Below are 25734 nucleotides of genomic sequence, written 5' to 3'. Positions count from 1 at the left end.
CAGAACCTTCCTACCCTCCAGCACATCGACACTCCCACCCAGCTTGGTGTCATCYGTGAACTTGCTGGTGGTAGATTCAATCTCCTCATCCAGATCATCAAAAATGATATTAAACAGGATGAGGCCCAACACTGATCCCTGGAGACACCACTGGTGAGTGACCAAAAGCTAACTGAATGCAACACCATTCACCACCTCCCTGGCCTCATCCAGCCTATTCTTAATCCAGCAAAAAGTGCACCTTTCCAGGACATGGGCCACCAGCTTTTCCAGGACTGTGCCWTRGGAGGTGGTGTCAGAGGCTTTGTTGAAGCCCAGGTAGGCGATGTCATCTTTCAGCACATAGGGGTGGCCTGCTTGTGCGCCTTCAAAATTTCTCTCTGAAGGCATGTATTGGTTCAAGTATGTATTGTGTATTACTTAAAGTTAAAATATATGTTGAAGAATATGAGAAGCAGGAAAAGTCCYCAACCCTGCTCAAGTGTTGCTCAGCAATAGCTAAAAGATCCCAGTGTTATCTATGCAGTTCCCCAAATAAGCAGCACAAATCCCAAAACAAAGCCCTGTACTGGGTACTTGGAAGAAAGTTCACTCTGCCCCAGCCAAACCAGCCCACCAAGCTAACTTGCCAGTTCCTTGTTGAGCAATTTAAAACATTCAGTGAGTGTGGAGTGACCTCCTGGCCCTGCAGTGCCAGTCAGACCATGCTAAAGCACACATGGCCACGCATTCCTGCCTGAGCTAAGGACCTGCTTCTCAGTTTGRAGAGCTAGCTTTGGGAGGGAGTGTGGCCTTTGAAGGTCTCCTTTCTGAGCAACTCTGAAGTTAAAGCAACAGCCTCTGCTTGGAAATCATGTAGAGAAGTGAGCTTATCTGCCATACCTGTACCCCTGTGGAAAGGAATTGTAAATTTAAGGAAAAAGTATCCGTTTTCAGGTACTGGAAAGAAAAAACAGCTGCTTTTACAACTCACCCTGTGGAAAATGAATTGGTTTTCTGTAGAAGGTACTTTTCTTTGAAGAGATGGGTTGGTATTTCAGCAAGTGTTAAAGCTGAAAAGCTTCTCCCACAGGCCAGAAGCAAATGTCTTGCCCAGGTCAGGTTGTTGTAGAGCCYTGTGCTGTAACTGGCTCTTTGTTACTCACTGCTGAGCAATATCTGATCGTCAAGCTCTGCTGCTGCAGTTAAGTGTTCAGTGATATTGCTTCCTGCAGAACTCTTCCAAAGTAAACCCAGGGTTTCTTCCCTGCCACCCCCCTGCCCCCACAATTTACTTCCCATCATATTTTYCTTAAGGAAAGCTGCCAAATAACCTCTTTTTAAGTGGCGGTTTCAAATTTTCTTTTAGATGCATACTTTCTGAAGAATTTTACATCAATGCTTTTTACTTAGATTTAAGTTTCTAGTCTCATTCTTGCATTCCTCCTCTCATTTCAGTCCAGCCATACAGAGCTTCATAAATTTAACTCTGAAGCACCCTGCCATGTTTTTAGTAGACAAGGTGTGTTGGTGCTATATTTCAGCCGGAGTTCTGGTGGAGCATTTGCTCATAGACAGGATGGTCATGTCCCATCAGTCTGTCATGCCCTCATTTCTTTTGCCAGGTATCAGTGTTTAGATAAAACATTTCCCTTCACAACTRTGAGATTTTGCCAGGTATCAGTGTTTAGATAAAASATTTCCCTTCACAACTGTGAGATTTCAGAGGGAAATGGATAAATACTACTGGTGTCATTTTTTCAACCTGTTTTGAAGATGCACTCTTGGTATGCTTGCTGGTCTGGCAGGGCTAAGGTTAGTTCTGTTCATCACATGYTTCCAGACAGCTGAAAATGCAAGAACTGCTTGAATCTTGTGGGGTTATTGCCTTTTTCAGTAAATAAACAGAGTACATCAAGAGAACTAAATAATGGTTTGAAATGATGTGAATCTTATCTAGCTAAATGTRAAAGTTATTCAGGATTGTAGAGACATCAGTGGGATCTTTAGCTACAAATAGGTTTTTTTTAATGCAGGTCTAGCCAAAGTTTTYGTTGGCAAAAACATTCTGTGTAGTGTGTTTAGGAGGTTTTCTCTATGTCACTATGTAATGTGTTGTGTTGTTAGACATAATATGGTGGAGTTTAAAACTTTGGATAGAAAGCATATTCTTGTTTCTGTGAAATGTGATAGCTTTGGATGGAAAGCATACTGGTGTTTCTATGGGAACTTCTATTTTGAAATTAAAATTCGTGTGAGTTTAGAAGCTCAGTCTTAAATTCATWATTAGAATGGTAAGTTCTGATTTATTCTTGCCAGCAAGAAAAATAATTTTGCATTTATGTAGCAGAACAGATTCCAGATATTCTTTGTTCGAGAAAAGCTGAAACTAGTTAATGGGCTAAGTCTTATCAATAACAGRATCTTCTCTGATAATATTTCTTCTCCTTTATATAGGAGTTGTACAGCTGGAAGCATTGCTGGTTATAGAAATCCTAAATACGTCTCTAGTCCAATGATGCTGAGTTTATAAGTTGCTATATAAAAATRTGATTGCAGCTTGAAATACGCAGACTAAACAAATGTCAAAGGCTGCAAATGAAGAGGCTAATGTTATGGGGTGCTGGCAACAGGTTAAGCTAGATTTATTGGACAATAATATGGTGTGCAAGGTCCACTGAGCTGGTAGTAGATGGCAAACGAAGCTTTTGGTGCCTCATGGTATCCCAGAACCTATGAACTGTACTGAAAGGTAGAGCCAGTGTAGGGAAAGATAAAAGTAGTCAAGAATTTAAGTARTGTCATAACTTCAGTGAGACTTACATTCTTGGTAATAAAATAATATGGAAAGATGGAAGAAAGGAGCTACAGGTATGGTTTTTAGTTTAGAGAAATATGCCAGAGGCAAAGAATCTGAATGAAAAAATGTTCATTTATCTGGCCTAACAAGAAGGAGGCTAAGTCATAGGGGAATATCGTTTAGGGAGGAGTGTGGAATTTTTCTGGGGTTTGAGGAATGTGATGCCTTTTAGTTTGGTGTTTGAGGTGAGGGGGTTGTTTGTTTGCTCTTTGAAGAGATTGATTTGTGAAGCTGAAAGTCTATCAAAATTCAGAACCTGAAAGCTGAACTCCAACAAGCTWATTGGTGAGATACTTTCTTTAGCTGCTTAATAGAATACAAATCCCTGCTTAGTCACAAGACAAGGACTGAGTGAAATTCTATCATCTTTATTATGCAGGAGGTCAAATTTGARTGAGGATTACATTTGGTCTCTGATCATGCTCTGTGAACTTTTTTTTCCTTTATGATTTCTTTTCTTTCCTCTTCTATTCTGTCCCRTGTAAACGGGATCTTCTTTCATTGAGTGTGTCTGATAGGTCTGTCATTGGGAACCAGTAATGGAAGTCTTCCCTACCAGTTACGGAATGGAAACACTCAAACTACTCTTCAGAGCTGGATGAAAAAGTTCCTGTGAATATTTAAACTAATTCAGGACTGAGTAATACAGGATTTGACAAGATGACTGAGGGATGTTTATTATATTTCAGCTGTGGGTGAGAAGGCTTCATTTGCAGTAATCGGCTTTTTTGGATACCTCTGGGACTCAGAATGCTCTGCAGGATGTAACAGATTGATTGGCACTGGTGTAAGCTGCTAGGCATCTGCTTTTAGTTTAGCTCCCTTTAGAAAATTAAGCTTTTACTTAAAAGCACATTTCTTCATAAACTATCACACWGTTAACTGTCAAAAAACCATAGCAAATTTTTACCCATGTTCCAGTTGTTGGYTCTTTAGAGATGTGCTCTGAATTAAGTCCATGTAGCTTTTGATGCATTTCTTCTGTACACTAGAAAAAGGTGCTGACTATCCTTTTATTTTGGAGCTCCTACCAGGACATGCCTAAATTGATAATCTTCTTGGAGGATATGAAATAAAACTAATGTGTTGCAAAAGAATCCCATTACTTTCGGTTTTGCCATTCTTATGAAACAGGGTTTTGTGAGTGCCTTTTTGCTGAAGGAAAGGATGTTGAAACAACCCATCTTCTTCAGATAACACTCAGATGATCCTGTAGATCATTAACCACATCTTGCAGAGTTTGGCATGTGATGTGCAGCACACCACGCTGACATTCTTGCATAACCTTTCAGTGTGCTATTTGTCCTAACAATGAAAGGCCCATTTAAGTGAACTTCTTTGGAAGAATTGTTTTATGTGAATTGTGCCAAAGTATCACTTTTGGAATGTTAATTGAATTGATGTTCTACTAACAATTAAAGAGTCAGTTGGAACTGCTTGACCTGTTGRTATACTTCAAATTTGATGAGGGAAACATGTTCTTAGAAAGGTCAGGGGCATAAAGGGAGTTGTTCTCTCAACAAATCTGGGCTTTCTTGAGTGGGTTGGCCTATAATCATTCTGGGGGTATATGGCAAAAAAGAAAAGCAGGAAACARCCAAAATAGAATTATCAGCTGTTTTTACTGGTGAAAACCATAAAAAGAAGCACATTTAAAGTTGTTCCTGCTGTCATTTATTCTAGCTGCYTGTTAAGATGAGATGGGAATCTTGTCACTGTGTACAAATATCTTAAGGGCAGCTGTCAAGATGATGGGGCCAGAGTTTTCAGTAGCGCTCAGTGACAGGAGAAGGGACAGAAGGCACAAATCAAAACACAGGGAGTGTAATCTAAATATTAGGAAAATCTTCTCTACTTTGAGCATGACAGTGCACTGGAACAGGCTGTCCTGGGAGGTTTTGGATCCTCCTTATCTGGAGATGATCTTGTGCAACCTGCTCCAAGCAAGCCTGCTTCACCAGGGGGGCTGGACTAGATGATTTCCAGAGGTCCCTTCCAAACTCAATCATCCTGTGATTTGTGTGGCTTTCCTTTTGAAAATGCTCTAAACAAGCAATAAGTTGGAATCTGTGAATAAGTATAGTCAGCATTACTTTTAGCAAAGTTATTATACGTTATTATTTTAAGACTTCTCTTTCAAGAAAGTAACTGAAGTGGGTAGAGTTTTAGGGTAAAATCTTTAGCATATTTCATATTTGTTGGTCCTTGCAGAAACATGCCCTTCAAATCTTATTTATGGCATATTAGTTAGCTTTAGTTTAGTTCTTCTAATTAAAGGGGAGAGGAAAGAAGAAAGCTAAAAGAGATCTGGATAAAGCTTTTTACATTAAATGTGTTACTATTCTTAGGTAGAAAGTGTAGTGGAATTTACATTTCCAGTAARTAAATACCCATTCTTCTTTATTTCAGATGCCTTCTAGTGATTATTTCTGTTTGTAAATATTCTGAATTAATTACTTTCCCAGACAAACTGGCTGTGGTGGTTTATTATATTTCTGTAGCAACACATAATTGGTGCTTTCGGTACCCTTAGATAAAGCAGAGGAATAGCGAGCTGCATTTTTTGAGGCACACTGGTAGGTGCTGGTGTAGACTAGCCTTCYAGGAGGTAGTTGTCTTCTCTTGGCAGAATCTTAGTAGCTAATTTAGATGCCCAAAAGGATGTTGACTTTGTTATGTAATGGAATGGAAATGAAGGAAGAGTTTTTTCTTTGCATATCATATTAGAAACAGAGTCCCTAGTAATAGGCCTTGATGCTTAGTAATGCTATTAATTTCATGCAGCTTTTCCTGAAACCAACTGTAGATTTTCCTCTGTTCCATGGTGAATATGTTAATATCTGTTAAGTATTCCTGCATAAGTTTGCTTCCAAAGAGAAAAGATAAGATTTATGCTCTTTTTAGAAAACGTGTTTAGGAATTAGTCCTTTCTTACAACCCTTCAGTTACTTAACTCTGTGTACTTTTCCTAGATTTTTATTTCTCTAATTTGGATTCCCTAGTAACAGAGTTTACGTACATTTTTGGATGTSTTTTATCCCAGACACTGTTGGATCACTGATGGTAATTTAGTAGACTTTAAAAAAAAAACCTCTTTGCTATTTTTATTTATGTAGAAAGGTACAGCTTAATCTCTCAGGATAAAAGTCATACTGTGGAACCATAGCTCATAAATTTGGGATTATAGTGCCAAGGTATTTCCTGTTTTATCAAAACTTTTTCTGCTTCTAGTTTGATGACTAGTTGGATTTTCTTGATTAACTATATCCGCTTGTCCAGATAAAAGTCAGATCTATTAAATTGAATTTTTAATATTTGATAGAATTCTATGCTATAGTCTGCCAGTAGATGGTATAAGATTTCTGAATTATAGTGACATAATGTAATGCCACTTCCARATCAGGAAAATAATGTTACATTCTTCCTGTATAACAATGCACTGCACTCTCGAGATCTGCCTTATATTCAAATGTCATGGAGTTAAATGTATAAGAAAGCATTTTCTRCTTTACTGCTTACAGTTCATAAGGCTTTCTCATCTGTGGCAGTGAGCTCAAATACATCGTTGGTTCCTCTGAATCTGGGGCTTGCCTCCATTGGGATATTGTGATCTTTTTTATGGGAAGAGATTTGTAGTGCTTGGAGCTAATGTCCAGAGCATATTTGCCTTCCTGAATGCTAGGAGGAGAAGCAGCTCATGCAGTACATTTCCTTTATCTATATAAAAGCAGCAGTATAAATACCTAAATGCTGTCAGGCTTGRCTTTTGGTAGCTTTGGACCTAAGCTTGTGAATAAATTCTATGATAATGACTGTATGTGTGTGTGTATTGGTARGAAGAAGGAATCATGCAACACTATGGTGCTTTTACATGTTTTTATGTTTTAACTCAGAGTGAAAAGAAAAATATTATAAAGACTGAAGTTATGTTGTTTCTRTTTATTTTAAAAGTGTTTTTCAATAACCTCCACTTTCTAAAACCAGACCAGAGGGTATTTAAGTAATTAATAGAAAATGATTATGCAGTGTGCAAGTTCTTGCCTTTTTAGTCATTGATTTTTGTGTCACATGTGTTAGWGAAGGTGTGGTATTTCTAGTGCGATCATTAAAGCTGACTGGAGGACAGGGCTCAGTTTGATCATGATTTCTTGTCTTGCCTAAGTGGGAAGTGAAYGAGTGCTCCTGGTTCACGTGGATTATTTTCCCCCACCGAGCTGCTGTTTTACAGAAGCTTTATAAGTYTAGAGTCATTCATGTGTGTAGAGAGAGGATGTTTGCAGGGTCTTGGCAATTGCAGACTCCTTCATAACTCAAACTGTTTGCTCATGAAGCAAAAATTGCATAGATTTAAGGGGAGAGATGATTTCTTTTACAAATTTAAACTTTCTATTATGAGATAAAGATTCTTGACTTAACAATTCAGAATAAATTGTATTTAGGAGTGAAGTAAACATGTTTCAATCATGTATTACTTTCAGCCCACTTTCTTGACTGTTTTTGGTGCTTTTTCTTTGGAGAGCTGTATTAAAGCATTTGCCTTTGTTCATTGTTCACTTAATCCATGTGGTTGTTATTTTCTTTTTCCATGTGTAGCTCTTTCTACTTTAAAACATGAAAGTGAAGCCCTTTGGGTATTAAGATCAGTACTCTCCTATGTTTACGTTATATTCTGCTTTGGCCAAGACATACATATCTAATTTTAATAACTTAAACTGAAGCTGCTAAAATAGGGCACAGTTCATGCCTTGAATGTTGATTCATATCTAAGTAATGAGTATAAACAAAAGTCATCTTGTTTTTTAGCAGAGCTAAACATCTGTTGCATTCTGAAACTTCAACATACCCAAGTGTGTTCTATAATGCCGTTCTGTGAATGTATGATACTGGGTGAAGGTGGAGCTTAAATTAATTTTATAATTGCTCCACTGTAATTGTTTTTGTGGTTGATGGTTGTTTTTTTCTGGGGGGCATTGGGGGGKGTTGTGGTGGAGATTTTTGTTTGTTTGGATTTGTTGGTTTAATTATTTAGTTTGTTTCCCTTCAGAGACATTCATTCCATGGGGAATTTAGGAAGAAAAATGCCAACATTTGGTTTTTCTGGCAGATCAGGAAATTGTGTATTCGGACATGTAGAAATTGAGCTCCTGGACATGTAGAAATTGAACTCTCCAGTGCTTTCTGACTCATGTTTCCACTAATTCCTACTTATGTCCTCCTTGTTAATCCTTTGGGATGGAGAGCTTTATTTTTATCCCCAAGTAACCACARGTGTAGTCCAGTTCTTAATAAATCTCCCGACTTCAAGGGAAATATGATAAAGCCACCTACAGGAAATAAATACCAATCTCGAACAAGGTAATGAAGAACTCTGACTTCATCACTGTCAAAACTTGACAGCCTGACTCATRTGTGGGCAGGAGAATTTTCCTGAAACCTTTAGGGACCTTTACTGTTTGTTCTTTGGTAGTCATTATGTGTCTTGGTATATGTGCCCAAATAGAAATCTCAGTTCCTGGCAAAATTGTTTCCCCTGATGTCCTTTAAAGGGTCACAACTTTACTGCCTTGTCTGCAACCAGAGGAAAATGTTGTTCCCTTTTCAAAAGGGATCTTTGTCTACTCTTGTGATTGTGAGGATGTTCCTGCTGAGGTAACTCACGAGCATAAGGGTCACCCTTCAAACCTGCATCTATTGCAGCTGAATCCTCAAAGCTCATTTCTCTTTTCTTTCCTCTTCTAGCTACCTCCCTAGGGCACAGTTCCTCTCTGTGTTCACTCCAAGTTCACAGTCTTATAAAGCAAAAAGAGAATCTGCAAGGCAAAACCTAGCTGATACCTTGTGCTTTTGTTAATTCCTCTCCACTGTTCAGATTACAATACTGCTTGAATCACAGTGAAAATCACTGGAAGATCCCTGCTTTATGGGACTGAGAACTTCCTGGACAATTTTGCACTCTTGTGCAATTTTAATGCAATGTTAGCATGCCTCTGTAGCCCACCTTTGGGTACTTTCTCCCACTACAAATTTACTGTAGAAACTGAGTTGCGCTGCCACTCAGACTGTGATATCAGAGTAGAAACAGTATTTTTTCAGTACTTTATTGAAGACCTTTTTAGTCTTTAATATTCGTTATGTTTTATTCCCTGTAGACTGAAAGTAACAGCCTGTTTTGCATTCTTGTACATGCTCAACACTGAGAGATTTAAACTTGTTCTTTTGATAGAAGTTTTCTTGAAAGAACGTGTGTGTGTGTGAAGTTGTGCCACTTAAGAAGTTGTGGTGAAAGCCTTTGAAGAGGTAGTAGGTAAGGAGCATTCAAATCTAGCTTCTGCTCTCATAAGCACCCGCAGCAACTTCATGGGCTACTTTGGAAACACCCACAGAGGCCATGGACAGGCAGAGAGCTCCACAAGTGACATTGAGACTCTTGTCAGTGAATCCCACAGCTGGGAAGGGATGGAGGTGCTTGGATGGGCTGTGGTCCCATCCAGAGAAGGCATTCACAGGAGGCTGCTCCTTCCAGCTGAAAGGTTGAAGCGTTGTAGGAGGCTGGCTAGACCAAAGCCTAGGCCTAGGTTCAAGTGTCCGTACACTTTAAATCTAGCCTTGCTTATTTGCCAAGCTGAGCTCTTGCAAGGTCTGCTGTTCCCTTCTTTCTYTGTTAGGTTTACTCTGAACCTTGTGGTACTGAGGTCCATCACAGGACTTTGGAMATGCTTGTTGGCTGTTCTGCCTCTGAGTGGCTGAAGTCTCCAACAGGACTTTGTATATTTGATGAAAGAGTGCTGCAGATGTACATACAGCTTGTAAGGTTGTTGAAATGGTCTAAGCAAGGCAAAATACAAAGATGGAAAGAAAAATGGATATTAGTTTTTGGTTGCTTGGCTTTCAGAAATTTCCCTGATGTTGTGCCTTTGTGGTTGATTTGGTGTTCTTGCAATTCCTTTGAGTGCAAATTATTTGATTGTTCTGTCACTCTTTTCTGTTACCTTTAGGTTTTGAAAGGGTGGATTTGTTTAATTGTTGGGTCCAGGGCTTACCATTTAATTTAGCTAATTGTTTAAAAAAGTATGTGATTGGAGTGGGACCAGATGGGTCCAGAGGCAAAAATAAGTGGGTGTAAGAAGGGGATGGCAGTTCTCAAGCAATGAGTTTTTCACTCTAATGTCTGATACCATTTTGCCTGAAACTTTGAGGACAGATATCAGTTTAAATACTTTTTTAGTCTTGTTTTTTTTTTTCCCATATTTAGAGTTATCCCAGCCCTTAACTGTCAAAAGTGGTCTGTACAAAGAAACTGTTGCAAAAATACATGGTACCCTTTTTTCTGCATGTTGATTATACTATGGGGGTGAGCAGTGGAGACTGTACATAATTCCTCTGATATAATTAATCCGTTAGGCAAGGTAAATTCGTATCCCTGTTTCTTTCCCCCTTTCAACAATATATTAGTTGTAGAAGTAGTCAGTTGGTAGTTACCATGTAAAAGTGTCATGGTTTGTATTATGCTGTGCAAGATTAGATTAGCATACAAATTCCATAAAACAAGTAATAGTATTGTTCTAGTACTCWGTTGATGTAGCAAATTATTCTGGGGGCTGCATTTTATAGCTTAGGCATCTGAAGTGGGAGAACATGGGAAAATACATGTTCCATTGTGGTTTCYAGACAGCAGTATAATCAGGGTTTGAGTGAAAACAAAATCAGTCATGGCACAAAATTTTACTGAAAAACTGGGGGCATTTATGGGCTCAGTTGCAGTGCAACTGAAAGTGCAACTTTAACAGGAGATGGGAGAAAAAAGTGTAAAAGAACTGTCCTCCTCCCTCCTCTGTATCCTAAACTCCCTTAACCTTACTCAACATACCTAAACGAGGGTGTAGCTATTCTTTTTTCTTTAACCCTCCTTTTTTCCTACCTGTCAGATAAGTAGTTAAAGAATTTCTTTTGCTGAGGGAAAGCAAATCAGAGGTTATACAAAATTGCACTGAAGCAATTTTCCATAAACTTTGCCTAATGGTTTTCTGTACACCGTTCACTGAACTTTTGACCTCTGCAATGTCATATAACTCCTTTTGCCAATTATGTACTTGGCAGGAAAGTATTTAAATTACATGCATGTTTTTGATGTGAAATCCTAATTTTCTGTGTGATGAGAAAGTAGCCAAGGAACAACTATTTACTCTTTCTCAGCATTAGGCCTAATTTATGGACATCCATTTCTACCCTTTTCCCCATCATTCACCAGCCTAAGAGATCCCACAGTTTTTCCTCATGCAAATGTTTCACACAATTCTGAGCGTTCTCACCAGCTTCCTTTTACACCTCTTTACAATGAACTCTGCACCTTTCCAAATCTGTTTTTCTGGCAGTCACCAGATTTTCACTCAGTGTTAAAAGTGCAGTGAGATTTGGATTTGGTGTTCTAGCTTAAGGTTTTCCGGATTTGTTTTACTGATCGTGATGAATGCTTTGTCTGTCTTCTGGCAGTTGTGGAGTAGAGTCCTGGTGTTTGTTTAAGGACTTAACTACAGTCACTGTTCTGTTCCCAAGTGGAGGTAGATTCTGAGTTATTTTCACAGTGTGCATGYTCATTTGCAGATGTGTTTTTTGCAATACGTGCTGACTTGCATTTTTCAGCCTTAATTTCTTCTGCCTTTCCTATTCCACAGTCATTTACAAAGATTTCATGATTAGTCATTGATGATGATGAAATAGATCATGGTGGTCAGTAGCTTGGTGTAGAAGATGAATGTAACCAGATCTCTTCCAGATCTTCTATGAATGAAGGCTGTGTGCAAAGGGATTGTGTGAAAAGACTTGGAAAATTATGTTGATTTTTAAACATTCATAAGAGTGTAGTTGGCTCTTTCTTTTTTCTTTTTTTTTTTTTTTATTTTCTTTGTTCATTCATGCTTACGTGGTGACCTAAGGCTGACTCATGGCTGGTTGAAATCTAGTGTGTTTTATCTTTTTCTTGATACAGTTTTGGATAGTAAAACATACAGGTTATTCTATAGGTAGGAGGTATTTGGGGAAAGTAGCAGTTCTTAATAGGAAGGAAAACACAGTTTGTCTTTTGCCTCGTTTCCCTTAATGCCATTGCAGCTACTGAAGAACACTGTTTGCTTCTCAAGATTTAAAAGAGAAATTTTGTCTTCCAAGAAACGAAGTTGAGGGATGGTGTCAAGGCTGACTTGGAGGAGCTGGAAGATAGGCACTGAACGAGGCGAAAGAAATGTTTTTTAACTGTTGATTATTGAGCTAGTTGCCAGGGCAACTTAAAAGATAAATTTCTCTTAGAATGTATTAGGATTTTCTGTATGTTGTATGCTTAATACTCTAAAAAAATGTGAAAACTTGTGGTAGGACAGATGCATATCAATACAGGCTGGATACCCCAAGAGAGTTTCCTTGTAAAGCCAATGTACCTGAGAACTGTGGGCATGTAGCATCAACTAAATAACTTACAAAATACTTCAAAACCTAGGAAGAAGTGGATTACTGATTTTGATCCAGATTTCTGAACTAGAAGTACTTGAAAATGTGTGCTGAATTTATAGGATTAGTAAATTCTAGCAGAATTTGAAACAACTTYTTTGTTTATAAATGGTTAAGTAGATGGATGTGCCATCTGAGGGTGCAAGCAGGGTAGTAGTTAATGTGACATAAATCAACTAGGATGAAATTTAATAAAAAAGAAGCCACATTTTTTTTTCTCTGCAAGTGTGAATGCTGTGTGAGCTTCCTCACTCACTTGTCTTTACAGATTCCCTGCTCTGAGACTGGGCAAACAGTGAGCAGAACTGTTCTGTGGCACTGTTGCTCTCTTAAGGAAAAACAGAAAGAAAAACCCAAAAGTGCTACAAATAACACATTTTTATCTTCACTGCTTCATCCAGACTTGTGAAATGGGTTTTACATTCCTTAAACTCTCTGACTTGGTTAATAATGTGTCTTCCAGCACACTAACTTTCTGTTGTGTTTAAACCTTTGCCAGGACGGGAGCAGTTCCACGGCCTTGGGTCTATGTACTGCAGAGGAGCAGCTGCTGTGATCCTCACGTATGATGTGAACAGCCTCCAAAGCCTGACAGAGCTGGAAGAAAGATTCTTGGCACTGACGGACAGTGCAAGTGCTGACTGCATTTTTGCTATTGTTGGAAATAAAGTCGACCTCAGYGATGACTGCGCTTCGCCATCGGATGAAAATAGACCCGAGAAGYCTGTTGCCAGCTGTGGTTCAAAGGTGCGAAAACAAGTCCGCGCAGAGGATGCGATTGCACTCTATAAAAAGATACTGAAATACAAAATGCTAGATGAGAAGGATGTTCCAGCAGCTGAGAAAATGTGTTTTGAGACCAGTGCAAAAACAGGATACAAGGTGGACTACCTCTTTGAAACTGTGTTTGACATGGTAGTCCCCATAATTGTGCGGCAGAAGGCTGAGGGGCCACCGCAAACCGTAGACATCACGGACTACAAGCCAGCCAAAAGGACAAAATCAGGTTGTTGTGCCTGAACCATTTACTTAACATAAGAAAAGGGGAGGGATTTTTCACTCCAGCAAAATGAGGAGTAAGAACTGCTTGCAGTTCACCGGAAAGGAAAAGTCAAGGAACAAATAGACTAAAATGGTGTATGCAAAAAACAAAGAACAAATACATCTTCTGAACATTAAAAACTTCTGGGAAGCTCTGTGTATAAAGARGTGGGAATACAAGTGAAATTATGRAGTAAGACTTGCCAGTTTCAATGGKCTCTGAAGGCAAATGGCRTGTTATTRCAATAGATAGTGACAATCATGTGGACAGTTTTGAAAGCRTCTGATTTTTAGTGACTTGCCATTTCATGTTGCATGTTCATGTTTGTGTACTCTTGACAACTTTCATATGATTATCTTCTTTTCCATTACGATTCTAACTTTGGAAGATTGAACACAGTACCTTTTTATTCTTAAGGAAAAAAAGAAAATCCAGGTATATTTATATTTGTAGCTAATGAACCAATTGCAGTCTTTTTATGTCAGACATGACAGTGTGCGATTCAGAAGCTGAGCTATTAAAATCATTGTGGATACATACTATTCATATGTACGATTTAGAGACTTTTTTAATGTGAATTTTCCTTCCRTAGTGGGCTTCCATGTGTTAACAAGCAGTATCCCAGCTCTTGCTGTTCTAATTGCAAGTTGAGGGAGAAGTTTTTTCTTTCCTTCCATTTTTCTCTTTTAATTCTTTCTAATATAGGTAGGTTTTTGGGGAAGAAATCAATCTTATTTTGTGTGCATTTTTGTAAAAACCTCTTTCTGGTGCCTGTAGGGATACCATTGTGCTCAAGATCTGTGTTCTGTCTCCCTTCCCACTCCTTAGTTGTTCTCAGGCAGAGCTGCAGCTTTGATTTGTATCAGCTATGCATGACATTACTACCTGGAGTAGTAATTACCTCTACCTGGAGGGAAATGAAGACTGGTGTTTKCTGATGTGAAACGGGCTAATGTAGGAGGAAGGGAAGAAACTGCCTTTTGTGGAGTAAAAGGCCCATGAAGGAGCAATAATGAGGTACATGGTTTCTCTCCTGACTGCAGTGAAAAGGAGGGGCTAACACTTAATACAGCTTCTAGAGTTTCCCAGCCCTCTCAGCTACACAGAATGCATGTTGTGATTGAGGATCTCACAATGAACGGAGACCAGAGGGGAGAACTTGTGGTTTTTAAACACACACACACACACACACACACACACACACACACATTCACACACACCCTGAAACCCACCCCGTTCCTCCCGAAACCAACCAACCAATAAACCCTGAAGATGCAGCTTGCATATGTTCAGTTTTGCAAGGTCTTGTATGGGGCCTCTTTCACCTTCCTTTGGATGCCTTTGGTATAGTTTTCTGAAACTATGGGTTGGTGGTTCTTACACTTTGTCATTGCCTCTCTCTGTCCCACCCAAATCACTGTTGTTTCATACAGMGGGAGACAATTCCTAAATAAATAATGAATTAAATTATTGCTAAATATATTTAGAGAATAATTTTTTGGAAGTGTAYCCTCTTGTGCAAATTGCTGTAGAGTAGTAGCTTTATTTTCTGCTTTCAAGTTAATTCATACTACACATGTAGTGGGAAAGAATGGCTTGAGAGGGAAACCACTGAATAGTAAGTAATATAATAATGGATTTGGGTTGGATGGGACCTTCAAGTGTCATCTAGTCCAATCCCCCACACACTGAGCAGGTAGGTCTTCAATTTGATCAGGTTGCTCAGAGCTGTGTCGAATCAAAACTTGAATGTTTATAGGGAGGTGGAATTTACCACTTCTCTGGGCATCCTGTTCCAGTGTTTCACCACTCTCATTGTAAAAATATGTCTTCCTTATATCTAGTCTGTATCCACCCTTTCATGGTTTAAAATCATTACCCCTTTTCCTATTGCTACAGGCCCTACTAAGGGTTGAAATCTTTTGGGTTTGCTAGGGGCATGCAGACACCTACCAGTCTGTCAGTGACTAAACAGCACCTGAGCTGTGGTATTTTAAAATGGATATAATTCAAAACCTTCTAGCAATTAACAAAATTCCAGGGTCCGTATGTAGTGTTCCCTCAGGACTGGGAAGAGACAAACAGGCTACACTCAGTTTTGTTTGTGACCAAGGGGTTCTGCTGACACATCTGTGAGRGGTCCAGTGCTGACTTCCCTGTGTCTGTTGACCACTGAACCTGCAACACACACTCAGTGCAAGGTTGGCTTTTTGGGAGATGCTTGGTAGATGTACATCTACAAGGTACAGAACAGGAAAAATACTTGTAAATTTAACATCCAACATTTCTTCAGGTATAAATATTTGCAATTCAGTTGTACCAGCATTTGATTMCTCTGAGATCTTWWGTAATTCTGTKTTTCWGGCCCTATGCAGGGCCAGATCCCCRCTCCCCCTCAGTGGGGGCAGGTGGTGTCTGTGGTGCCAGTGRTCCCCATGTGCTTACAGGGGCAGCTGCTGCCTGCATTGGGGCACTGTTGGCACATTAGTGACCCCTCAGCCTCTGCCRTGGCAGCAATCTCACACCTTCTGTGCCAAGGCCATGTTTGCTGCRTGCTCTTTGCTAATTTTGTATTTCTGGCAGCTGTGGACAAGCCCAGTCATGTAGGGTGTGAATACTCTGCTCATTTGGTCAATGCACTCTCAGGGAATAATTGGTGTCAACTCACATCACTATGTTGACTTCTCTATATGTGTTGATATACTGCACTATAACCTACAGAATGGGAATACAATCTCATTTATCTTCTCCAGGCTCAGCATGTTATATTTCAGCATGCTTTTTAACAGGGAAGTGTAGGAAGCAAACACTATGCTTTGAAGCAAAGGATTTGGTCAAATCAAGGCAAACATTTGTGGTTTTTTTTCCATGCTAGGCTGGAGCGCTGTGTTTCAATAAAAATACTGTTTTGTTTTGCTGTAGCTGAATTTTTGCTGTATAAAGATGTTTTAGCTTTCTGAAAGTAAGCTTTACAATCAGAACTGCAGAATGGTTTGGGTTGGAAGGGATCTTCAAGATGCATCTAGTTCCAACCTTCTGGCCATGGGCAGGGACACCTGGCACTAGAGCAGGATGCTCAAAGGCCCATCCAGCCTGGCCTTGACCACTCCTGGGGATGGGCTATCCAGAGCTTCCCTGTGCATGCTGCTCCAGTGTCTCACCACCCTCACAGTAACAAATGACCTCCTTCTGTCCAATCTAAACCAACCCTCTTGCAGTTCAACACTGCTGCCCYTGGCCCTGTCACTACAGGTTTTGTTAAGTCTCTGGTAGGTACTTCAAAGCTGCTGGAAGATCTCCCCAGAGTCTTCTCTTTTTCAGCTGAACAGCCCCAACTGTCAGCCAGGCTTCACAGGAGAGAAGGTAAACTTGAACCTAAGAGGCAGTTTGACACATAGTGCTCTGGATTAGCTCACCAGGTGAAATCCTGTGTCTGCTGGGAATGTTCCACGTGTTTGTGTGCACAAGCTCCCTCCACTTCTGAGAGACGCGATTGCGCAGGCTTTGGAGAAGCACAGCTGTGAGTACACACACCTGAAGCACATGACGTACACAAAGTACAGAAGCTCAAGCCTGCTTAGCACTTTGTGGTTTTTGTGGTTGGTCTGGTTTTCCCCCGCACTGTGCCAGCATGTTCCACTTCATGCTGTGCTGGGACCACTCTGAGCACACTTGTTCAGAACAGCTTATTGAGTCAGAGGAAACAAAGAGCCAAAGCAACTCTTGGTGGGAGAACTAAGTGCTAAAGTCCTRTGTGCACAAGAACAAGCTTCAGATTAGGCAATATATTAGCTACGAAAATCCAAATAGTTTGCTGCTATTGTTGACAAAATCGGTTTTTACAGATTTGTGTAACCTTCACTTAAGTTCCCCTAAAACACTGAATGTGCTACATTGCCAGAGTAGCATGCTGTACAACTGACCAGTGATAGCTGTGTGATCATCCCACAACCACTGATGTCTAGCAATATGGAAGAGGTGAGTTGTCTATTCTTGGATATTTGTTACTGCCACATTTAATTTAAGAGGACTGGCAAATATGGAATAGATTTAGCTCATGTTGACTGCAATGTTTTCAGTACTAAGTTTTATTTAGCTGAAAAAAAATAATACTGTGATAAGTTTATTCAGGGGCTGCATTTCAGAGCTACAGCACAGCCAAAGAGTTCATTTAAAACTCAGGTAATTTCTCTGTTTATGGACCTATCTAATTATGTGAGCAACTAATCTAGGTTAGTGTGCTGGGTAAGTACCTGAAGAGAACCTGCAAGAAAGATGGAGAGAGACTTTTTACAAAAACATGTAGTGGCAGGACAAAGGGAAATGGCTTCAAATTGAAAGTTAGATATTGAGAAAAAATAGAGGTATAGATTAGATATTGAGAAAAATGCTTTACTGTGAAGGGTGTGAGGCCCTGGAACAGGTTATCCAGGGAAGCTGTGGAGGCCCCATCCCTGGAAGTGTTTAAGGCCAAGCTGGATGGGGCTCTGAGCAACCCAGTCTAGTGAAAAGTGTCTCTGTTCATGGCAAGGGGTTGTAACGAGATAATTTTTATGGTCCCTTCCAATCCAAACCTATTCTATGGTTCTAGTACTTTAACTTAATTTATACATTATATTTTTTTGTGGAGGTAACACTTGTCAAGTTTGGTAAAYGTTGGTTTCCTGAACATTGCAGAGCATGAATAATAGATTGTTTTAATCTGCAATGTCACAATTTATTTGCTTTAATCATTCTAAAGCAGATTAAATACTATTTTAGTTGTTCAGCTTCCCTCTTGGATCTTTTTAAGTGCCCTAAGTGTAAATATGTAAATAAATAAGTGTATTCTGCTTGAAGAGTTTGAGTTTCAGTGGGAGGAATTTTCTGGGAGTGCTTTTCTAATTCCTTAGTGCAAACAAAATATTTCAACAGAGAGGTCCATATGCATTGTATGGAAAAACATCGTTTGCAAAATAGAAATCATCAGCAAATAGGGATGTAGAAAAAAACAGGTTTTATTTATGATACAGTGACTTTGGAATGTAATAATAAAAGCCAAGAAGCACCTGAAGCAGGAGTGAGGTGAGTTACTGAAAAATCAACTGTCATTGCTATAAAAGTTAATCAGATTATGCAAATAAGAAATCTGTAGCTGATCTTTTTTTCCTTCCTCTCTTGCAGTGGTGACAGACAACTTTGGGCTAAATTGCTTCTTTCTACAGAAGGAAAGAGCTTGCCATTCTGGCCTTTTCTRTGGGAAAAGACGGTGCCAAATAAATGCCTTGCTTCCCTCCCCTTTGCTTTTACAAGGATGACTGTGTGCAAATTGGGATGGTGGCCATCCCATTGCCACATGTCCCTAAKTGCCAGGAAAGCCTGACTCCAGCGAGCCAGCTGGCAGGGCTGCAAGTACTGTTTGAAGGTCATGTGGCATCAAGCAACGTGTCCTCCTGCAAACCCTGCCCCGTGTGCAACAGCTGCTCCAACASGACGTGGCTAAAACCTTGTTTGTGATGAGTGGCTTGATTTCAGAGGGGAAAAGGTGCAATGCAAAAACCAATTGCTGCTGGTACAGTGTGGGTGGTGTGACATAGATGAAATGTCCACAGCGTGGTGGAGCAAGGAATCTTTGGCCTGGGGTATGTGTAGGAAAAACCCCATCAAACTCATAAAATAAAATGCTGGTCTTCATCGTATAGGCGTCTAGCCAAAATGAAAAAGTTGCATTTTGTAATTACTCCTTTTGGGAGCCTGTGGGCTTTGTTATTGGCAGTGGTTAATTGCTAAAGCATGGTGAGGCTTGGAAAAAAACAACCAAAACCAAAAATTGGGTGTATTTGAAATGCCCAAGTACAAAATATTAAAATTTAAGTTAGGTATCAATGCTGGACATAAACATTTTGGATCGTGGTATATTTTCAGTATTTTGCAAGGATTTAGGACTTAGATCACGCTGTGTTAATTTATGGAACTGCAGCTGTTAGTGTTTGCTCTTGTGACAAATACAGTATATAGAAAGATACATATATTCTCTTCAAGTAACTGTGGTGGGTGTCTGACCAAGGCATCCTCTTATTACTGAAGTTTTTTTGGTGTTTCAAAGCTGCAAGTATTTCTATCATTTGGCAAATGATGTATTACTAGACTAGCCAAAAAATGTGTATATATAGTGCATAGTGGGAGAACACAGCACTAGATCTGTTAGACTTAATTTGTGTTATACTTAATTTGCTTTTACARACATTTTAAAAAATTAATTTCCATTTAGCTTTTGAGGTAATAAGTTAAAAAAAGCACCAACATGATTTATTCAATTGTCTAGCCACCACAGAAGGCTCTGCTGTGTAAAAACTGCACGATAAGGCAGTTCCTTACACTGTGAGAGACTTCTATAAGTTTTTCATACAGACTTGACATCTGCTGATATGGCTTCGGATGAGTCCTGCCTTGAGCGTGTCTCCCGAGGGTTTGCTTTCGAAGGGTTGGTCGATGGTGGTGAGCCAGAAGCTGTATTTGTTGGCAAAGTAGTGACAGGTTCCGCGKGCGCCGTTGCATTCGATGAAAGGAGTGGCCCTGAAGTCTTCCAGGCAGCTSCCAGGAGAAACCAGCGACTGTCCCCCGCCTTCATCACCAGCAGCAGTGTGCTAAGGGAGACAAGGAGGGCAGCGTTCAGACTGCAGCCTCAGGCAGTGCTGTCACAAACTGCATGTGTGARAAGAGAAAACCCACTAGAATTGCTCTTCATTCTTATCTCCAGAACAGAAAGCCAGCCAGTCCTACAGCTGTGTAAGGGTTTGGCCATGCTATAACTCTGTAAAGCAGCTAGCCCATGTGCTGATGCCACTTCAAAATCTCCAAACAAGTATCTTTTCTATAGTTAAGTTTTTCATTGCTGAAATCTTAGAATTGGAGAATCATTTAGGTGGAAGGGCCCACTGGAGGTCACTTCAGCCAGTCCCCTGCTCAAAGCAGGGCTGACACCAAAGTTGCCCTCAGCTGCTCCAAGGCACTGTTGAATTGGTAATACCTCCAAGGATGGACTTTCCACACCTTTGAGCAACTTGCTCCTCTGTTTTATTACCCTCACTAAGAACAACCTTCCACCATACATCTRACTTGAATTTCCCAAATTAAAAAGTCTGTCTTACTCTGCATTGCACAGGAGGAACACTGTGGAAACAAAATCAGCATCTACACAATAGTTCCCTCTATGACATGTTTTTTTTTTTTTGACAGCAAATTACACCAAAATCATGCATCTTTACACCACTCAACTGCTGCCTTTGACAGGTTCTGTAATAATGAACTATGTGTTACTTCTGTCAGACAATACTAACAAAATGGGCATTTTCTCTGTCCCTTTAAGAGCTGTACCACTGTATTTTTAAGTGATCCTGTTGAATCTTCTGTTAGAAACAGAAAGAATTTGCAATGTAAAAGAAAGCTGATGGAAAATAGAGTTCTTAAATAGTTTTGTGAATGTAAGGAATGTAAGAAGCAGCATAAATTACTACTTTTTGAGRCCTCTGCAGTTGGAGCTGGAAAGCAGATTGTAAAAACTGCTGATGCTATTTGGGCCCTGGCTTGGGAGCAGCCCTGCTTGGCAGSCTCAGGATGAACACTGGCATTCCATGCTTGGTGTACCAGCTCCAACTCTATGCCTATAACATCTCTTCAGGTATTGACTATGGCTTTTATCCTTCTGCAATGCTTGTTCTACTCACATAGGATGTATGATAGCAGAGTGCCCTTGCTACATGAAATCTGACTTCTGAGGCTGTTTGGGCAGTTTGTGCTGACTGGGGATTKTACCTTACTTGGGAAAGAGGTGACAAATTTAAGCCAAGGAATTAAAACAGTATGTACTCTGAGAAAACCACAAGTGTGCTCTACTTCTTCCACAGTTGCCTGAGAAGCAAAATGCGTACACCAAACACTTAAAAAAAATCCTGCTAGCTGGGAAAAACGGGAATTCTTCTCACTATGTGTTCCAAAGTGCTGACAGACTTCGTCCTGACAAAAAGTTCTTGCTAGGGTGACAACTTTGCTCTTAACAATGCTCAGTGTTTACATGGGGCTTTGCAAATATTTAATTAATTCTTGGCATTCTTGTGAAGTAACCATGAGATTAGTATCAGGGCTTTTTATAGAAGCAAAAGGAAGGTCAAATACAGGGATGGTGAAAAGTTTGATCTGCTCTCTCAAAGTGTGTTGGGTTTTTGGTTGTGGTTTTTTTTTTTGTAACTAATTTCAGATTTCACTTTATCTTATTTTCTGAAAAATTTAAGGCAGGGTCCTTCAATAGGTCTTCGCTGCACACCCAGCACTGTTTTTCTGTAACATCCCATTTCCTAATTAAAAGATCACAATATTGAAGAGTTCCTGTAAGCCATGGGCTGTACAGCTGAGATCTTATTGCTGTTAGAGATACAACACTGAAACTTAATTTAAAAACAACCAGAGGGTCTCWCTCTTTCCAGAATAAGTGAAAGACTTTGGCTTCAAAATCTTTGACCAAACACCAGTGATTTTTAAATTTTGAAAAGAAGGGGAAAGTGTGTTGTTGCTTTTCCTTTTTTCTTTCCCTAGATCAGCTTCTTAGTAGTGATGTAAGTAACTCCAAATCTTTAGCTACAAAAATGCTTTTTATGCTACTGTTGCACCTCAGTGTAATTTTGTTAAGTCACAGGTGTCCCTTTGTTGTGTTCTGAAGCACTATTTTGTACATAAAGTAAGGTCTCCAGATGCTACTCTGACAAGAGACAATTTTCTCTGAAATTCACAGAAATTTTCACCTTTCTCTTCTTCTTCCTAGAAATTACTTTTGTAGTTCCCTGGTTCCCCAGTATGATGCATGGTTTTGGTGCTGCTGGCTCTAAAGCAGAACAGCCTTCCTAGTACCTAACATCAAATTTCAAACCCACTGCTGCACAAAATGTGACACTGGAGACCAAATACCATAAGGAAGGAATATCCGATCCACAAACTGCGCCAGCCTTCAGGGCAGCGAGGAATAGAAGCTTCTTGGCTGTGGACAGCAATTGCCACAGCTGGGGCCTCACAAACTGAGCAGCGGCTGATGTATGGCTTAATGTCCTCTTCTGCCACGGGCATCATGGGAAGAGGTGCTGTCGTGGAGAGCCAGTAGGATTTATCATTTCGACTTGCATAATAACAAATATCCCCAGGGTTACAGTAGAGGAATGGCATGGTGCTAAAACGAGACAAACATGAGCCAGCCAGCCCTGGTAAAAAGGAAAAAGAAAAAGCAGTCATTCTCACAGAAGACAATATTTTCAGTTTCCAGCTCTTTCCCAAGCACCTGTCAGGAAAACCCTGGAGTCCAGCATGTTTTACTGGATTTACAGGTTCCCTTGAACAACACTAAKGATTTTCAGGAGCTCTCTTGGGGGCACTCATGAAGACATGCAGTTTTTATATTCTCATTTTTGTGCTTCCTAAGTTTGTTTGCTGTCGTCCCAGCTTTTGGAACCGAGGCTGCTGTCAGCTCTACTTGTACATACCTAGATCCTGGTTGTGTGCTTTCTCTTGCCCTTCAAAATACAGTAGGCTGTATCCACTCCAGAGTTTGTTCATGCCAACTGGGCACATTGGCTCTTGGTCGGACTGGCTGTGCTTCACCAGCAGGTAGCCCATGCTGACACTGCGACCTGGCATGCCTGGTGGCCCAGGGCTACCGGGGCGGCCTGGCTGACCTTACAGGAGGGCAGAAAAGAGAGAATACAATTGACTTTGTGCTCCTACAGATGATCTGGTGCTAGCTGACATTCTAGCTATGTTGCTGATGAACAGTTTAATTGCATGATGCCTTTTCTTATGGTATGTTATTRTTAAAAGAGCTGCAATTCTAGGATTGTAACAGTTGCTTTTGAAGTAGATTGGTGCTGGATCAGGATCCCCCGTTTCTAAGATAATGTATTTGCCATCAGAGCTATGGAAAGTCAAAAATAAAATTCTGATTAATTTGAGCATACTTTGTACAATACAAATGAGCATATTTTTCCTTTAAAATATTTCCGTAGCCCAAGATTAACCAATGCTTGTTGGACTTCTTGCATCTGACTCATGTACTTGAAACTATGCTCTGCAAATACTTTTTTCTTTGTGTGCTTAGCTAACTGAGATGGAAACAGTTCTGCTCTTTGATTTTATAAGGACTTATGCATTTCTTTCACAAATAGCTTCCCTTAAACTTCTCTATCCAAATATCACCTACCCAGCCATTGATCTCCATGAACATAACTGTTAGTTACACACTAGGCTGAAAATGCTTAAAGAGAATATAAAATTACTGAGATCAAAACAAACTCGAGAGTGGACTGACAGATCTCAAAATTTATTCTGAAAATATTGCTKTATGGTAACTGTTAACAGTTAGTCAGTTGTCCTTTGTGAAGTATCTATGAAGACAAACTCTCCTCCCCTCCCTTCTACTCCCCTCCCTTACGCTCTCCTTCCTCCCTGCTCCCTCCTCTCACCTCCTCCTCTCTCTCCTTTCCTTCCAGTACAGAGCAATTTATTGCAGAGAAATGGGAAAGAGGGAAGAAGTGCTGTGTGAGATCTCTTACCTTCAGATCCCACTGGGCCCTGAAATCCCATTCCTCCTTGTTCCCCTCTGGCGCCAGGAGGAGCTGGAATGCCACCCCTGCCYTGGAGTCCTGGCTCTCCGGGTGATCCTCTGAAACCTTACACAACAATKTTTGTAAGCACAGTGACTGCAGACATATCAACATGTTATATTCGCCCTTTGCTCTACTTGTGCACATTTGGTCCTTTCTGCCAGGTTACTAATTTACACTGAAGGCAAGATCCTATGGTACTTGCTCAGGCAAAAAGCACTAAGTTTGTTGGAAAAGGTTGCTGGGATCAAGACTACATGAGTCCCACAACCCTAATTCACTCTTGGTACCACTCATCTCTGATGAGGCTCCCAGCAAAAGGTGCACTGCATCAGGTCCACACATCACTAATGCTACGTTATTCCCTGGGTTTTCAGCATTCCCATAAGGATGTGCACTTTTCCACCAAAGACATTCAGTCTTGATTTGTGTCAGATCCGTATCTGATGTTGCTTTGGCTATGAAAGCGTTGCCAAAGTTTTCTCCTGTTTTGCTTTTGTTCTGAATGCTAGGAGGAGGAAAGCTCAAGCCGCAGCTTTGGAAAACCAAAAATTGACTCTCCTTTCTGGCTTACAGAATTTTCAGTAGAAGAGCATCAAAGCAGCGCTGCGGTGGCCTCACTCTGCTAAGGGGAACAACTTTCAGTCTGAATGTGCGATTCTTACCTGGATCTCCTGGKGGGCCTGGAAGTCCTGTATCTCCTGGGCTTCCCCGAGGTCCTATATTTCCACGGGGACCTGGTGAACCTGGCTCAGCAACCAGCCTTGGAGGAAGAGGGGGCAGCCCAGGAGAGCCTGGAGGTCCCTGGAAGCCTGTCATTAGAAGCAAAATGAAATAGTTTGATAAAAAAAAACAAAAAAACAACCAAAACCCAACCACCCTGTATTTTTCCTTACTGTACTTTCATCCAGAGATATATTGCTCTTACTTGGCTGCATTTGTATGAGAGGGTCTATGGTCTGCAACTCACCAGCTTGGGTATGGCAGCTGTATTATACTGGGGAAATATGTGTGGGTATGGGATAGCCAAGATGAGACCATCTCCAAGCATGGGATCGTCTCCAAGGGATTGTCTTCACTTGGGCAGTACATGGATAAGCAGAAGGAAATGAATGATGCTACTGCTCCCCTATTTATGACCCAGGAAGCTGGGAAGATCCCCCAAACAGCTGACAGCTCTCTGAGGTGAAGCACCATCTTTTGGTGTGCTTCGAAGAGACACAAATACATGATGGTATAGATAGATTGATGGATTTTGAAGCTCTGCTATGTCTGCTCAGGAGGATTAATTTGGACAAGAAATCTTACTTTTTTTTTTAATGCTAAAAGTGGCTCTGATTTTGGAGTTGGAACCTCATAAAAATTAAATATATAAAGGCAAAAAATTGACTACTCATGTTAAATTCAGGCATTTGTCCACTGGAATTTGCCAGGATTCACACAGTCGTGCAGGATGGAGGACTCTGGAGCTCACCCAGCCCAACCTCCTGGTCAAAGCAGGGCCAGCTGGATGAGCTCTGTGGAGAATGAGTGGTTTAGAAAGGAGTCACACATCTGACTGCACTTACCAGTYACTCCTCTATCTCCCTTGGGTCCGATAGGTCCCAAATCACCTGGAAATCCTACWGTGCCCATAAAGCCRATGACACCTTGTTCACCTTTACGACCTTTAAAGCAAAATRACAAGCGGCATKATTTCATTTCAGTGCAAATCAAGTGAGTGCAAAAGT

At 40.4% G+C, this 25734-nt stretch overlaps 2 protein-coding genes across 5 annotated transcripts in view; one reads left to right on the top strand and one right to left on the bottom strand.

Annotated features, from left to right (window-relative positions):
- RAB20 (RAB20, member RAS oncogene family) overlaps window positions 1–22329 on the top strand; it is a 36754-nt gene extending 14425 nt beyond the window's left edge. The window contains exons 2-3 of one of the 2 annotated variants that reach the window (XR_008967045.1): window positions 12840–13817; window positions 22180–22329. Coding sequence is in view for 1 of the 2 variants with exons in the window: in XM_057390095.1 (XP_057246078.1) it covers window positions 12840–13360 (521 nt within the window). In the remaining variant the exon portion in view is untranslated. Of the gene's footprint in view, window positions 1–12839; window positions 13925–22179 lie in introns of those variants that run through there. The other variant, XM_057390095.1, reaches the window with a different exon arrangement.
- COL4A2 (collagen type IV alpha 2 chain) overlaps window positions 18356–25734 on the bottom strand; it is a 134695-nt gene continuing 127316 nt past the window's right edge. For all 3 annotated transcript variants that reach the window (XM_057390082.1, XM_057390072.1, XM_057390062.1), the window contains 6 exons: window positions 25573–25671; window positions 24670–24816; window positions 23954–24070; window positions 22889–23080; window positions 22323–22609; window positions 18356–20008 (listed from right to left, as the gene is read on the bottom strand). In XM_057390082.1, coding sequence (XP_057246065.1) covers window positions 19754–20008; window positions 22323–22609; window positions 22889–23080; window positions 23954–24070; window positions 24670–24816; window positions 25573–25671 — 1097 coding nt within the window. In that variant the 3' untranslated portion in view covers window positions 18356–19753. The remainder of the gene's footprint in view (window positions 20009–22322; window positions 22610–22888; window positions 23081–23953; window positions 24071–24669; window positions 24817–25572; window positions 25672–25734) is intronic.

Source organism: Malurus melanocephalus, unplaced genomic scaffold (genome assembly GCF_030028575.1).
Source record: "Malurus melanocephalus ecotype Western Australia unplaced genomic scaffold, MMel_1.1 scaffold_1, whole genome shotgun sequence".
Lineage (NCBI taxonomy): Eukaryota > Metazoa > Chordata > Aves > Passeriformes > Maluridae > Malurus > Malurus melanocephalus.
Note: the sequence above shows the minus strand (reverse complement) of the source record. Positions and strands in the feature narration are given on the sequence as shown.